The sequence below is a fragment of the Chiloscyllium plagiosum genome, chromosome 33, assembly GCF_004010195.1.
Source record: "Chiloscyllium plagiosum isolate BGI_BamShark_2017 chromosome 33, ASM401019v2, whole genome shotgun sequence".
Lineage (NCBI taxonomy): Eukaryota > Metazoa > Chordata > Chondrichthyes > Orectolobiformes > Hemiscylliidae > Chiloscyllium > Chiloscyllium plagiosum.
Window position 1 is genome coordinate 34,537,970 of NC_057742.1, and position 16,427 is coordinate 34,554,396.

At 39.4% G+C, this 16,427-nt stretch overlaps 1 protein-coding gene across 1 annotated transcript in view; it reads right to left on the reverse strand.

Moving 5' to 3' along the window:
* Positions 1 to 16,427, reverse strand: part of LOC122540012 (26S proteasome non-ATPase regulatory subunit 11) — a 94,726-nt gene that overhangs the window by 36,854 nt on the left and 41,445 nt on the right. The window contains exons 5-9 of the mRNA XM_043675300.1: positions 14,948 to 15,005; positions 10,863 to 11,057; positions 4,620 to 4,764; positions 3,971 to 4,031; positions 1,745 to 1,807 (exon numbers count right to left, since the gene is read on the reverse strand). Of these exons, the coding sequence (XP_043531235.1) occupies positions 1,745 to 1,807; positions 3,971 to 4,031; positions 4,620 to 4,764; positions 10,863 to 11,057; positions 14,948 to 15,005 (522 nt within the window). The remainder of the gene's footprint in view (positions 1 to 1,744; positions 1,808 to 3,970; positions 4,032 to 4,619; positions 4,765 to 10,862; positions 11,058 to 14,947; positions 15,006 to 16,427) is intronic.

Consider the following 16,427-nt stretch of genomic DNA (forward strand, 5'->3'; position numbering starts at 1 on the left):
TAGTGAAGAAGGCTAATAGCGTGCTGGCCTTCATAACAAGAGGGATTGAGTATAGAAGCAAAGAGGTTCTTCTGCAGCTGTACAGGGCCCTGGTGAGACCACACCTGGAGTACTGTGAACAGTTCTGGTCTTCACATTTGAGGAAAGACATTCTGGCTATTGAGGGAGTGCAGCGTAGGTTCACGAGATCAATTCCTGGAATGGCAGGACTACCTTACGCTGAAAGACTGGAGCGACTGGGCTTGTATACCCTTGAGTTTAGAAGTCTGAGAGGGGATCTGATTGAGACATATAAGATTATTAAAGGATTGGACACTCTGGAGGCAGGAAACATGTTTCCGCTGATGGGTGAGTGCCGAACCAGAGGACACAGCTTAAACATACAGGGTAGACCATTTAGGACAGAGATGAGGAAAAACTTCTTCACCCAGAAAGTGGTGGCTGTGTGGATTGCTCTGCCCCAGAGGGCAGTGGAGGCCCAGTCTCTGGATTCATTTAAGAAAGAATTGGATAGAGCTCTAAAGGATAATGGAATCAAGGGTTATGGAGATAAGGCAGGAACAGGATACTGATTAAGGATGATCAGCCATGATCATATTGAATGGTAGTGCAGGCTCAAAGGGCAGAATAGCCTACTCCTGCACCTATTGTCTATTGTCTAAGATTAATCATTAACCACCCAAGTAGGAACTTTAAACCTATAAAGTCACGTGATTACTAGTTTTCTTCTGATCTTACCATGTTAGACTCATTTATAATGTCTGGCAAATGTAGTTGACCTCATTTCTAAGAAATACACTCTGATACAAGCCTTTCAGATACAATATTTTGCTTTGGGCAGCTGTGATAGTAATGAAACAACATTTACTTTATTTTCTAACCAAACAAACAAGCTTGCCACGCACACAAACAACAGTTTGGCTATATTATTAATGACAGACAACCTTTTAAGAACAACTCCAATTCAGATGGATGCAATCAAATACCATTCAGAATAATCTTTGGCAACATTCACTGAACAACAGAGGACCAAAATCTGGTTCAACCTGCCAAGTTTACAAACGTACCATCACCATTTATTCCCAGCACACGGTAATAACAGACCCAGATTGCAAGTACTTCGTTATAAATAGCAAACAAATTAGAACCTACATTTTGAATTTTTGATTATGTTTTTATTCATTTTCACAATCCAGGATTCATGTACTTCCATGCTCAATGATCTCCATTTGAAACTGGGGGTGTACATGCTCAGCTTCTCCTAGCTGTAATTCCTTTATCAACAAGGAAGCTGCTGCTTTTGTGCAATGTTCAGTGGCAACACACACACCCTCCCATCCCCAAAATGTCATCAAATATCGTGTACATTTGCAGTTCACCTGTAAGTACAAGGAAGAGGATATACATCCAGAAAAAAGCTTTCCTATTCTGTGTGGGGATAATGTTACAGATACAAGTTGTCCAGTTGAGAAAACATTGTTAGTTACTTTTCATGGGCATGTTCTATACTGGATGGCCCACAGACCACTGTAAAATAAAGTTTCAAATTCACTTTGAAATTGTTTCCTCCACAAATAGTTGGAGTTCTCCTATATAATTGTTGTGCAAAGCAAAGGCAAACATATCAATGTATCCTATTACTTAGGAAGTAAAGCCCGAACAAACAGCATCTCTCTCACACTAGGCCCTGCATACCAACCACTGTCAATGAAATTTCACACTAATTATTTTTTGGATAACTTACTCTTTCAAAATCAGCCAGTGATCGATTCTTACTTGCTTTGGCCACACATTTTAGCGAATCAGTCTTAAGATTAAAGAGATAACCGTTAGTGGAGATGAAATTTCTAGTTGTTAAAACATACCAGAGGCAAAAAAAGAATAACTTAAGGCTATTTAATGACATACCCACCTGTGTCTTAAAAATTACATACATTTCACCCTATATTTCTTCCAAAGGATAGTAACACATGTGAGTGCGTATTTCAGGACCAAGACAAGACAGCAAGCTGATAACTTACTATCCTTGCTATTTCAAAACCAACTTCTATTCCAAGTGTTATTTTATGTTTTCCTATGTTTTTCCAGTACATTGAGAGTCATTACTAAATTTGATTCTTATGTTGATGAACTTACTTTTTGCCTTCTTGGCCCAGGTTATTTGCATGGGTTATAGTCCACTTAAATACAAAATATATGAACACAACAAATGCTTATGGAAAGACTCATCAAAACAGCCATATACTGAGGTTAAATCCCAGTTCTCCACATCCCCGCACCTCCGCCCTCAGACCCCACCACTCCAACCGTAACAAGGACGGAACGCCCCTGGTGCTCACCTTCCACTCTACCAACCTTCGCATAAACCAAATCAGCCGCCAACATTTCCGCCACCTCCGAAAAGACCCCACCACCAGGGATATATTTCCCTCCCCACTCCTTTCCGCCTTCTGCAAAGACCGTTCCCTCCGTGACTACCTGGTCAGGTTTACGCCCCCCTACAACCCAACCTCCCATCCTACCACCTTCCTCTGCCACTGCAGGAATTGCAAAACCTGCGCCCACATCTCCTCCCTGACCTCCATCCAAGGCCCTAAAGGAGCCTTGCACATCCAAAGTTTTACCTGCACATCCACCAATATCATTTATTGTATCCGTTGCTCCCGATGCGGTCTCCTCTACATTGGGGAGACTGGACGCCTCCTAGCAGAGCGCTTTAGGGAACATCTCCGGGACACCCGCACCAATCAACCAAACCGCCCCGTGGCTCAACATTTCAACTCCCCCTCCCACTCTGCCTATCTCCTTTTCCACCTATCCACTCCACCCTCCTCCTTGACCTATCACCTTCATCCCCTCCCCCACTCACCTATTACACTCTATGCTGCTTTCTCCCAACCCCCACCCTCCTCTAGCTTCTCTCTCCACCGTTCAGGCTCTCTGCCTTTATTCCTGATGAAGGGCTTTTGCCCGAAACCTCAATTTTACTGCTCCTCGGATGCTGCCTAAACTGCTGTGCTCTACCAGCACCACTAATCCAGAATCTGGTTTCCAGCATCTGCAGTCATTGTTTTTACCCTTTTTCCCAGTTCTCCACAGACCATCTTTCTTCCATGTTATAAATCATTTCTGAAATGACATGCTCATTTGGTAGTGTCATGGGTAAATGCATCATTAGTGGTGGGACCATGGCAAAAGAAAAATTGTGAATTTGATACTTAATTATTGATGGATTAGCTAATCGTGCCACAACAGTTGCTGCAATTGACAATCCTAGGCTTTTGGAGCCTGATTAGAAGTGCATGGACAGTATAAAGTTTACATCCATTACTGTTGAGTATTTGCTAAGTCAAGCCTTTTGGATGAGATACAGAGATCTTCTACTTTTAAGAACAGCTTTAGGAGACAGAAAAAGTGGGTGGAAAAATGAACTTGGGCTCAACTACTAATCCAGACATCCAAGCCTAAAGAGAAAAAGGTAGGAAATGGATTCGGATACTACACTGGAATGAAGGCAGAACTATCAATGACCTTTCTCCACATCTGTTTCTCAAAGGCTGTTAATATTGTTTACAAAAATGGTTGCTCAGTAAATGCCTCTAGATAACTCCACCTGGTTTGCTTAACCTGGTCTTTGGTTACCCATTAAAGCTGGTCTATTGAATGAATTATTTCCTGACAATATTTGGGCCTGTCAGCTATTATACTTGTAAAGAAAACGGAAATCAAGTTACCTCCAGGATCTGACTGCATGAATGACAAAACCTTCTGAAAGCAATCAGCCAGTCTATACATGAACAGATTGCTCTGCAATTCCTCACTATGGAATGAGGAAATTAGGTCTTACTCTAGGTAAACGGAGAGTGAAGTATTTAAAACAACCTGAGTTTAAACAGACAAAATCCATTCTTTCCCTCATTTCCTTCCCCACCCTTTTCTGAAATTAAGGAGCACTGACTTTGTACTTTACCTGTCGCCCAGCATATCGGAGGGCAAGCTTCCCACTCACCAATGCCTGGACATCTTCTGGTCTGAAAGAAGATCAAAAGAACACACATTTTGAAAATTGCTACATGAACCATTTTTCTTCAATTATGATTTTCCAAAGCTCACCCTTACAGCAAACTTCATTATTTATAATGGCCTTAGCCCTTTCCAACATAACGCAGAGCATTGTTGGGCAGCACTGCCAAACTGGAACATCCTATCTTTACCAGATATTTCGAGCACTGCAAACAACAGCAATAAAGCTACTGCAACATTAGTGCCACAAGCATGGTCAAAACCACAAGTATGATTGTTTTCGTGATCTTCAACAATAACAGTAAGAGAAAAGGAGAACGCGTTACTAAAATTTTCACTAACGTCAAGAAACTAGTATCAAGTAAATTGCAACACCGAAGCAATATTATCTCCAGGCCTTCACTTTACAAAGTTTTAGTTTAACATGCCCAACACTTTTCCTACATGAAACATAATGTCAACAGTCGTTAAGAACATGGTTGGTTGTCTACCTGAACTCCACCTTTCTGTACTAACTTCATATCCCTCGATTCCATTATGAATTAAGGGAATGTTGCAAATAAGCAATTTAGATGAGAAAAACCTTTCAAACTTACGTATTTAACATAATTTTGCACAGCAGCATATATTTTAATGCTGTGATAGCTTTGGGGCTATCAATAGAATCATATCCTTCAAATGCCTCATAAAAATAGGAGTAAGCAGTCTTCCAGTCCTTTTCTTCAGCAGCATGGATAATACCTAGAAGCAAAAATATCAGATTAATGCAAAACTAAATTTATGACCATGTTTGAAGACTGTCTACTTTTTTTTTTTGCTTAGAGCAACTAAATCTTCATTGTATACCTCCATCAGAGGATTACACACAGGCAACTCCATTTGGACAGTTACAAGGTTAAAACAATTACAGCAAGAATACTTCAAAAAACCTGGATTCTTCGACTGCCCAATGAGTAAACTGATTAAGTCAATAAACAAGTAAGCCATAAGAGTTTCAGGTTTGATCTCAAAATTGTACCGACTAACCAGATTTCGGAAAGGGAGCTGACAGATTATGCAACGGACCACAATACTCCTCGATGAGAGAGAAAAAGCTGGTTGGAGTTCATGCACTCAGTCACTAATCAATGACTCCTGCTGGAAATGCAAACAATAGAGTAGATGGTTGAGACTCACATGAAGGATAAATATTTAGTTGTAGTACCAGAAAGAATCTTGTCTTTACAAAAGGTGTTCCAGAAAAGAGTCAACTTTTCAAGTAAAGGGAGTTATGCTGATGGCAAAAGGCTGGGCAAGCAAATAGTCTCTTCAAAAAAGGAAATGATACAGTATAGGAGTCATGTTGAGGCTGTATAGAACGTTGGTGAGGCCTCTTCTGGAGTACTGCGTGCAGTTTAGTCACCCTCCTGTAGAAAGGATACTATTAAATTGGAGAGGGGTTAGATTTACCAGGACATTGCTAAGAATGGGGGGGTTTGAGTTTTAATATACAATAGTGAGTAGAGTAGGTTCTCTCTCATGTTTTTATTGGGATCTGTCTCTTGGTTAAATTTTTAAAATATAAGCCATAAGTATTAAGTTAGCCTGGAGCAGTGCTTTGTAAAGCAATAAGACAGTGCTATTTCCTTGTTCTGTAGATTGGATAGACCAAAATGGTATTTAGTAGTGATATGCTCTTGTCAGATGTGGGAGTTTCGGGAGAGTTTAAGGGTTACTGAGGATTATATCTGCAATAAATGTCGCTGGTTGTGAATCCTGTCATATCAAATGGATGAGTTGGAGCGACAGAGGCAATGAGGAATTTACAACAGCTAGGGGGTGTGATGGATGGCAGTTATAGAAAGGGTGAAAAAACTGCAGATACAGTCAGATGGATGTGTTAACTCCAAGAAAGGTAGGAGAGGCAGGCGGGTAGAACAGGAGACTTCTGTGGCTATCCCCATTTCAAACAAGTACAGGGGAACGTAGGGAATGATGGACTTTCAGGTGAATTTGGCATGAACAGCCAAGATTCTAGTATCAAGACTGGCTCTAACGTAATGAGGGGTACATCAAGTTCCAAGCAATTGATTGTGTTAAGGGACTCTCTAGTCAGGGGCACAGACAGACGTTTCCGCGGCTAGCAGCAAAAAGATCAGAATGGTGTGCTGCCTCCCTGGTACCAGGATCAAGGATGTCTCAGAGCAGGTGCAGAATGTTCTCAAAAAGGGAGAGGAACCAGCAGGAGGTCATTGTACACATCGGTACCAACGACACTGGAAGGGAAAAGGTTGCGATTTTAAAGGGAGAAGAAAGAGGTGGCAGGAATTTAAAAAGGAGATCCTCGAGGGTAGTAATATCTGGATTATTCCTGGTGCTATGAGCTAGTGAGGGTAGGAATAGGAGGATAGAGCAGATGTGAGACTGAAAAGCTAGTACATGGGATAGGGATTCACATTTTTGGATCAATGGAATCTTTGAGGGTAGAAGTGACCTGTACAAGGAGGATGAATTGCAGCTGACTTGGAAGGTGACTAACATACTGGCAGGGGGATTTGCTTGAGCTGCTCGGGAGGACTTAAATTAGTAATGAGGGGTGGTGGGACCCAAGGAGATGCTGAGGAAAGAGATCAATCTGAGACTGGTGCAGTTCAGAGACGTAGTGAGTCAAACAGTCAGGGAGGCTGGAACAAAACAGAGAACAAAGGTAGGACTAATAAATTAAAATGCATTTCTTGCACTGCAAGAGGTCTAACAGGGAAGGCAGCTAAACTCAGGGCATGGTTAGGGAAATTGGACTGGGACATCGTTGCAATTACAGAATCATGGCTCAGGCATGGACAGGACTGGCAGCTTAAAGTTGCAGGATACAAATGCTATAGGAAGGATAGAAAGGGAGGCAAAACAGGGAGGAGCAGCGGCACTTTTGATAAGGGATAGCATTACAGCTGTACAGAGGGAAGATTTTCCCAGAAATACATCCAGAAATGTTTTTTGGGTGAAACTAAGAAATAAGAAACCTTATTGGGATTGTATTATGGACCGCCTATTAGTCAGCAGGAAATTGAGAAACAAATTTGTAAGGAGATTTCCGTTATCTGTAAGAATAATAGGGTGGTTATGGTAGGAGATTTTAACTTTCCAAACATAGACTGGACTGCTATAGTGTTAAGGGTTTAGATGGAGAGGAATTTGTTAAGTGTGTACAAGAAAGTTGAGACAGTATATGAATGTATCTGCAAGAGAAGGGGCAAACCTGACCTACTCTTGGGAATAAGGCAGGGCAGGTGACTGAGGCATCAGTGTGGGGGGGAACTTTGGGGTCAGTGACCATAATTCTATTAGTTTTAAAACAGTGATGGAAAAGGATAGACCGGATTTAACAGCTGAAATTCTAAATTGGAGATAGGCTAATTTTGACAGTTTGAGGCAAGAACTTTCAAAAGCCGATTGGGTGCAGGTGTTCGCAGGCAAAGGGACCGCTGGAAAATGGGAAGCCTTCAGAAATGAGATAATGAGTGTCCAGAGACAGTATATTCCTGTTAGGGTGAAAGGAAAAGGTTGATAGGTGTAGGGATTACTGCATGACTAGAGAAATTGAGGGTTTGGTAAAGAAAAATGAGGTAACATATGTCAGATATAGACAGGAGAGATCGAGGGAATCCTTAGAAGAGTACAAAGGCAGTAGGAGTATACTTAAGAGTGAAATCAGGAGAGCAAAAAGGGATAGCTTTGGCAAATTGGGTTAAGGAGAAGGAGCCACAGGAGGGGGGGGGGGGGGGGGGAAAGAGAGAAGAGATATTAAATGATTATTTTGCATCACTCTTTACTGTGGAGAAGGACATGGAAGATATAGAATATAGGGAAATAGATGGAAGTGCTACATGCCTTGAAATGTATAAAAGTGGATAAATCCCCAGGACCTGATCAGGGGCTCCCTACAACTCTGTGGAAAGCTAGGGAAGTGATCCTGGGCCTCTTGCTGAGATATTTGAATCATCGATAGTCATAGGAGAGGTGCCGGAAGACTGGAGGTTGGCTAATGTGGTGCCACTGTTTAAGAAGGGTGGTAAGGACAAGCCAGGGAATTATAGACCGGTGAGCCTGACGTCAGTGGTGGGAAAGTTTTGGAGGGAATCCTCAGGGACAGAATTTACACATATTTGGAAAGGTAAGGACTGATTAGGGATAGTCAACATGGCTTTGCACGGGGGAAAATTATATCTCATGAACTTGATCGAATTTTTTGAAAAAGTAACAAAGAGGATTGCTGAGGGCAGAGCGGTGGATGTGATCTATATGGACTGCAGTAAGGCATTCAATAAGGTTCCCCATGGGAGACTGGTTAACAAGGCTAGAAATATGGAATACATTGAGAACTAGCCATTTGGAAACAGAACTGGTTCAAAAGTAGAAGAGGGTGGTGGTGTAGGGTTGTTTTTCAGACTGGAGGCCCGGGGCCCCAGGATTAGTGCTGGTTCCACTACCTTTCGTCATTTATATAATTGATTTGGATATGAACATAGGAGGTATAGTAAGTCAGTTTGCAGATGACACCAAAATTGGAGGTGTGGTGGACAGTGAAGAAGGTTACCTCAGATTACAACCGGATCTTGATCAGATGGGCCATTGGGCTGAGCAATGGCAGATGGAGTTTAATTTAGATAAATGCGAGGCGCTGCATTTTGGGAAAGCAAATCTTAGCAGAACTTATACACTTAATGGTAAGATCCTGGGGTGTGTTGCTGAACAAAGAGACCTTGGAGTGCAGGTTCAAAGCTCCTTGAAAGTAGAGTTCCAGGTAGATAGGATAGTGAAGGCAGCATTTGGTATGCTTTCCTTTATTGGTCAGAGCACTGGGTACAGGAGTTTGGAGGTCATGTTGCAGCTGTACAGGACATTGGTTAGGGCACTATTGGAATATTGCGTGCAATTCTTCTCCTTCCTGTAGGAAGGATGTTGTGAAACTAGAAAGGATTCAGAAAAGATTTAAAAAGTTGTTGCCAGGGTTTAAGGATTTGAGCTATAAGGAGAGGCTGAATAGGCTGCGTTTGTTTTCCCTGGAGCATCGGAGGCTGAGGGGTGACCCGAGTTTTATAAAACTGAGAGGCACGGATAGAAATAGACAAAATCTTTTCCCCGAGGTGGGGGTGTCCAGAACTAGAGGGCATAGGTTCAGGGTGAGGGGGGAAAAGATATAAAAGGGACCTAAGGGGCAATTCCTTCACGCAGAGGGTGGTGCATGTATGGAATGAGCTGCCAGAGGAAGTGGTGGAGGCTGGTACAATTACAACATATAAAAAGGTACCTGGATAAGTATATGAATAGGAAGGGTTTAAGAGGGATATGGGCCCAAGTGCTGGCAAATGGGATGAGATTAGGTTGGGACATCTGGTCGGCATGGACAAACTGGACCGAAGGGTCTGTTTCCATGCTGTATATCGCTATGACAATGAGTATAACTTTTTTTTTAACAAATAAAAAGCATAATGGCTCATGCGTGGAGTGAACTGCCAGAGAAAGTGCAGCTACAGTTACAACATTTCAAAAACATTTAGCTATGTACATGCACAGGAACGTTTTGGAGGAATATGAGCCAAGTGGGACTAGTTTAGTTTGGGAACATGGTTGCCATGGACTAGTTGGACCAAAGATTTTTATGCTGTATGACTCTACGACTATGACTCTAAGACTCTCTGCAGTACGGAATTTCCAAGCCAGATTGTTTTATACAAAACAACACCAACATTTTGGAATACAACTGATGATAGTAATGCTGAAAAGGAAGCTTTAAGAGGGTAGACTTGCATGTTGAACACACCTTTCAGGCCCCTAACTGTACCACAATACAGTCAATTTGGGAACAGGCAAGTCCCACAAATAGCAACGTGATGACAACCAGGTTTTAGTGATCTTGGTTTGAGGATAAATATTTATCTGCAAGAACTTCCCAGCCTTTTTTGAACGAAAAAGATGTGCCACAAAATGTGGCACATCTTGAGAAGCTGGGCAACATCTTTGTTTTCCATCCCATTAGAAAAACAGCTCCAACACAGCATCACTCCTCAGTACTATTCTCAAGTGTCAAACTAAGTTATACAGTAAAATCTCTACAATCTCTGAACCAATGATCTTCTGACTCAAGAAGAGTGATCAACTGTGTCAATGCAAAATGATATACCTGTTATCTCAACTAAAGGGTTACTATAAATTAGTAAAACTATTCTAACTTCCAGGATTCATTGATAACGTTGCAACATGTGGCATAACATTTTATGGCTTTACACACCACACGTAACATTGCATTTTCTTCGATAAATTTCAGGTAGAAGCATAGCCTATAAAACTACTTTCACTCAATTTCATCCATGACAATTCTGTAATCACTGAAATTCATCCTTTAGCTGTATACAAATGTGGCAGCAGTAACAACTGTCCGTGGGTATGCTCCTCAGGTTTCACACTCCTATGGCTGTATCCTGGTCTGAAAATCTCACAGCAATAGAGAAGCTGGCTCTCTGATAAGAACTGTGCTCAATAGCAAACATGCTGTCAAATGGATGAAGCCATTTGTTAGAAGCAACAACCCCAAAATGGCTCATAACACACACTCCCTGCTTTGTGTGCTTTCTCTGGGCTATTTCTGACCTGCTTCCAACCTCTCTCAAAAGTTGCATTTGTAACTGTTGGATTCTGCACTTGACTCCAGACTGCGCACACACTCATGAGCAAGGACTTATTGTGAAATGACCACATTGACATCATAGCCTTAAAAGACAGAAAAACAGAAGGAAAATTTCTACTATAATGCATTAAAGAAAATGCTAAAAATTTAGAAAAGTTTTATTTTTGTTCCATACCTGACTGCATATCAAGTGCAGCCTGGAGTTTGGGTGGGCAATAGATTGCATTTGCAGTTGTTCGTGCAGAGGTCAGGGCAGCCCGTGCTTTTGGCAAGTTACTCAGAGCATGATATGTTTTACTCTCCAACAGCTGAACTTCCACCAATAGTGCCTTATCATCCATCTTCTTCAGCTCACGAAGCAATTGCGATCCTGAAAAATATTTAAAAATTTAGTCTAGTTTTACTCAAATAAACAAACTAAGTTTGTAACGAGGCAGGATTTTACTGATGATCCTCATGGCTGAACTATTATTCTTTATTTCAGTATAACTCAAAAATATTTCTGAAAATGGATTAATGCAGGTTTGAAATGATATTAATCCTACTGGTGAACAAGTTGAATTAAGGGAAGTTTTATTTTAAACCTAAATACAAAAAGACATTTTACCTTTAAACAATTTCCTGCTCATCTGCCCAATTGTCACAGTTTATGACTCATTAGAGCAGGGTGATCAACAACTTGCATTTATTTAGTTCCTATGACATAGAAAAAAAAAGGTCAGCAGTGCCTCACAGGTGGAAATGGAAGACACTGAGCCTCTGTGGGAGAAGGTTAGGAAAGATGATAAACAAAACCAGTTTAAACTGTGGTCAGAAAACTATAATCAGGGATAATTATTGATCCTATTAAGTCCAGTGCTCCAGGTGCTAATTTTTTTCTGACAAGTTTGCCTCTTTAAAACTTGATGAGCTGGCAGATTGAAGACAGTTACCCAATAACAGCTGCACCCTGATTTAGGTTCAATAACAAATTAGCTCTTTTCCAATAATGGATTTGTAGAGTTTTCAAAAGGATACTTACAGAAATGAACAAGGGCTAGGGGAGAGAATAATGCAATGGAGGCAAGCAGCAAGAATAAACTACGCAAGTAACACCTGTGGCATCAAGATAGGAGTTGAGCAGGGAGCAGCTTTGCTACTGACTCCTTTTTGTGGTGGGGGTAAACAACTGCTTTATTATTCTTTTAAGGACCATTTACACAAAAATAAATCATACATACAATGAGATCAGGAAACTGGAAGAAAATTCAAATTGAGCATTAACTTTGAATAGAAGTCAAAAGGAACCTTAAAAATCTGCATTTACTAAGCAACCAATCACAAAAAAGTAAACAACTTCATTTTAAAACAGCTTGGAGAAAGCAGAACAGTACTTTTTAAATTTAATATTTAAAAGTTATAACTCTTGTCACTAAGAAAGTTCCAAGATTAATAGCTTCAGAAATGCAAATTTAGACAACTGTGTTGATTGTAGCTTTATGGGCTACTCGTCTTAAAATGCCAAATCCCTGGATTAAAATATATTGCAAGAGCAAAACATAAATATTACTAAATTAGTTAGCATTATAGCATCATGAGCTTAGAGATTCTTCATCTCAGATACAAAGACCTCAAGATATTTATTCTAATTGAGTAAACTATATCAAAAAGATTGTGAAATATTCACGGCAATGTAGGAGGAAGAAAAGACCACCTAGTTCCTAGTATGTTGTTTGCTTCACTGTCACATCATCTGTACCTTAACTTTACTCCACACCCGTTAATATTCTTGCTCAAGGTACAATCGTGTCTCAAAAATCTCAGCTGACCAAACATTAATGGCCATTTTAAGATACAGATTTCCAAATCCATTGTAACTATTTAATTAGATAGAGAACCCATGAACAATGAGAGGTGGTGGAGACAATGCTGAACTGACAAGGAAGATATGATGCTTGGGTTTTGTACTGCTGTTTAAAGCTTTCAAGAAATCTCAGAATTGAAAAATAAATTGTCAAAATGGCTGCTAGTATAACACTCTAGAAGGAACACAAAAAGCAGTCAGTCAATCATACTAATGAGGATTTTAATTTTTGAGCCAAATCTGTTACAATATCTTCTGCAGTAATTTGATCCCACAATGTCTTTCAAGTCTGAATTGTTTAGTAACATAAATTACATCACTGTATTGTCAGTCAATGTCCAGACTTTACCCCAGTCCTTTCCAGCTACTAGCGAAATCACCTCCAGGGGAAGAAAGAAAATCTGACACAATCAATTTCAATGTACTAAAACAAAACTATCTCCTATATTAACTATGCTTTCTCTTTCAGAAAAAGCTCAACAGGGTAACAGATTTTCGGTCCACCAGATTTCTTCTCACCTAATGAGTACACACGTACACCTCCAGCAACAGTCAAGAATTAGAGCACTGGTGAATTTTTCTAATTCTAAAACAAGCTCATTAAGGAAATTGTAACTGTTGAGACAACGCAAGTCAACAGATCAGACTTTGAGCCAGACACTCTTCTGGACACACATTTAGCTGGTCATTGACTAAACCCACTCAGCTATTATAGGAATACCTTCAAAAACATACAGGCCAAAAATGCTTCTCTGGTCAAAATATTGGAGGACAATCTGTTCTTCAGCCAAAAGTGTGGCTGCACTGATATCAACTCGAAAATGGAGGAACACACTATCAATATCTAACTAACTTGCTCTTGATACATCAACACTTCAACCATGCTTTATTTCTAATAGAATGGCTGTAAATTTTTATTAGGGGAGAAGACAAGAATATGTCATGATATAAAAATTGTGCTGTAACTTTAAATAGCTGGGAGGTCATTAGTTCTTTTTTAAAAAGCAGAAATACAAAATTACTCCTTTAGCAATGACAGCTGGCTGCCTAGCATAGCAAGGTTGAAAACAATGGTGTGAAGCAGATGCACTAAATGGAAATCCATGATCAAGACCTGTTAGACTAATAATGGTTTAATATGTAGACAAAATGAAGGAAAATGTCTACACAGAAATAACATGTATTACCTTTAAGTATGATGGGCAGAGTTGAATGCTAATAAATTTTTCTAATTGTCAGCTTTCTTATTCCCTTTCTCTTCTCAACAAAACAATTTAATATCTGCCAACTACTAAACTTTTGCAGCACATGCATAATCAGAATAGGAAGGGTTTGGAATGTCTACCCCAAACATCTATGTAAATCTATGAAAATCTATGAAAAAAAAACTGAAATTAAAAAAAATGGTTTGTGAAAAGCCAGCACTTCTGTACCAACTCAAATTCTGTAATTAAATCTAATTACATTCCAATAGTGTACTGGCCTCTACTGGGCAGTGCAAATGCATCAATGATGATTTGAAATGACAGCAAGTTATGAAAATTTATAGAGGCCTGCCCTCTAGTGGAGCTTCTATGTTATAGATATAACAAAAAGATGTGCAAACTCAACAGAGACGAACCATGAAAATAAGAACCAAAATTGCAAAGGATCACTGACTTAAGAAAAAGGTTTGTGAAGAATATGACAAGACATTGAATATTACATAAATGAAGAAAAAATGGTTTGAAACAAACACACTGATCTCATTTTAAACTGGGGTCAGAAATATACTTCCACTTTAAGCCTGGTGACAACACTTCAAGCTTACTGTGAAATTCTTTGACAAAAATATTGCAACAAGACCTATATGAATAGAGTATTCTTCCCAAACTTTCAAAGAACAAATATGGAAGCTAGCTGGCTTACCCCAAAATCTGTCTCATGATATTTAACACTATGTTGACAAATCAGATTTGAATTCACATATCATACAATTTAAAGCGAGTGCACTTGAAATGAATGCCTCAAGTGTTAACTAATGTTATTATAATTTCCGCTGAAAGCAGCATTACATTATTACAGAGATGCTACTCCACTACCGAGTTGGTAGGTTAAGAATCGTCTCATTTAAGTATCAGTCCACAAGATTCATCCCAAAACAGCTTAAAGCAGTCTCTAAAGATTTCAAACAAATACCAAAGTCCACCACTTTTTGGAACAGACTTAAACCAGCGGCAAATAACCTGTGCGCTGATTAATTACCATCAACACTTTAAAAATTAGAAAGCCAAATAAAGCAAAATGGAGGAAAGTCTTGCATTCTAATTGTCCTGCAAGTTTTGATTGAAGTTTCAAATGCAACCCACCCCCACCATAATACTGCTACAGTTCCCAGACTATCTACCCAATAGATGAAAGGCAGTATCAATAGTTACCTAATTGCAATGCCTCCTGGTACCTCTTAGTGTCAAAGTACAGAGAAACCAAGCGAGCCTGTATAGGAAATATTAAAATAGTTAAAATGTGTGTGTTTCAACTGAAGTTTGTACTCAAATTATTAAAGTGCAATACTTTGGGAAGTACAGTAAAAATGCTAGAGACCTTTAACTCAGTTGCCAAAACTTTTGTATCTTTATTTAAAATGTAGGCCTGACTATTCCTATTTGACAGCCATCCTAAAGTCCTGAAAACAGTTTGCTAAAGTAACAATGATAATAACGTCAGATGCATGCTAACAAAAATTAGAAAAAAGTGAAGTTTTGCTGCAGCAGGGAGATCAAATTACTTCTTCATATCTTGCAGGAAGATCACCACCTGCAAGTTCCCTTCCAAGGTTCTTGCCATCCTGGACTTGGAAATACATCACCATTCCTTCAGCGGGTCAAAATCCTGGAATTCCATTCTGACACAATTGACAGTCTACCTAAAGGAAATGGACTGCAGCAATTCAAAGCACTAGCTCATCACCAGCTTAAAAAGGGCAACAGCCGAAGGTTATGAATAAATCTGATGGCAAATGTATTCAAATTTCAAGGAACTACTGTGGATAAAATTTAACAATTATCAATTAAATATAACTGATTACTATTCAAAAGCACGTCCGCAGAGCTAGTATGGAAAGTCTAAGTGGAACAAATGGAAATTCTACAAAAATGCCACTCATTAGATGGTACCTTTAAGCCACTTAAAAGAACCTCAACACCAAGATCAAAAAGAATTAACTGCAACGCACCAGTTAATAATTGGAACAAACTATGTTCACCATATTGGTGAGTCTGCAAAAAGCACTCAAAAAACATCAAAATACACAAATGCGGTTCTTAATACGAGTTAAAAATACAAGTGTCAAGATAAAAAAAAAGTTACCGCAATAACCACGGCAGCAAAATAGCGCTCACTATGATTTTATTAAAAACAATGCTCATCAATAGCATTTGCACGGGTAAATTTCCAGATTATCACTAGGAACTGCATATGCTAGCCAAACTAATCAGAAGAGATAGTTCAGATCTCAACCAAACCAATTTCAATTTCAGTTATCTTCATAAATACAATCATGCTTCTCCTCATGTCCACACGCTGTTCCCTATAGACTGAAAATGCGACTTTAGATAGAGTTGACATTGTACAGATTTTCAAATGGTCAAACCAAACATTTCAATTATTGTATTTAGTCTACAAATTAAACTTGAATCAGAGATTTCCTTTCAAAACCCAGAATATTATTGCAACTACAACTCAATATAGTAATTAAACCTCCCTAGAGTCAAAGGCAATTCAATAGAGAATCTCTTATAGGACATTAAATGCACATTGAAAGTAAAAAATACATTGCTTACTACGAATACCAAATCTATTTGGTATCGCACGTTGAGATTCATATGGTTTATGGGGTCTCCCTTAGTGCTATACAAG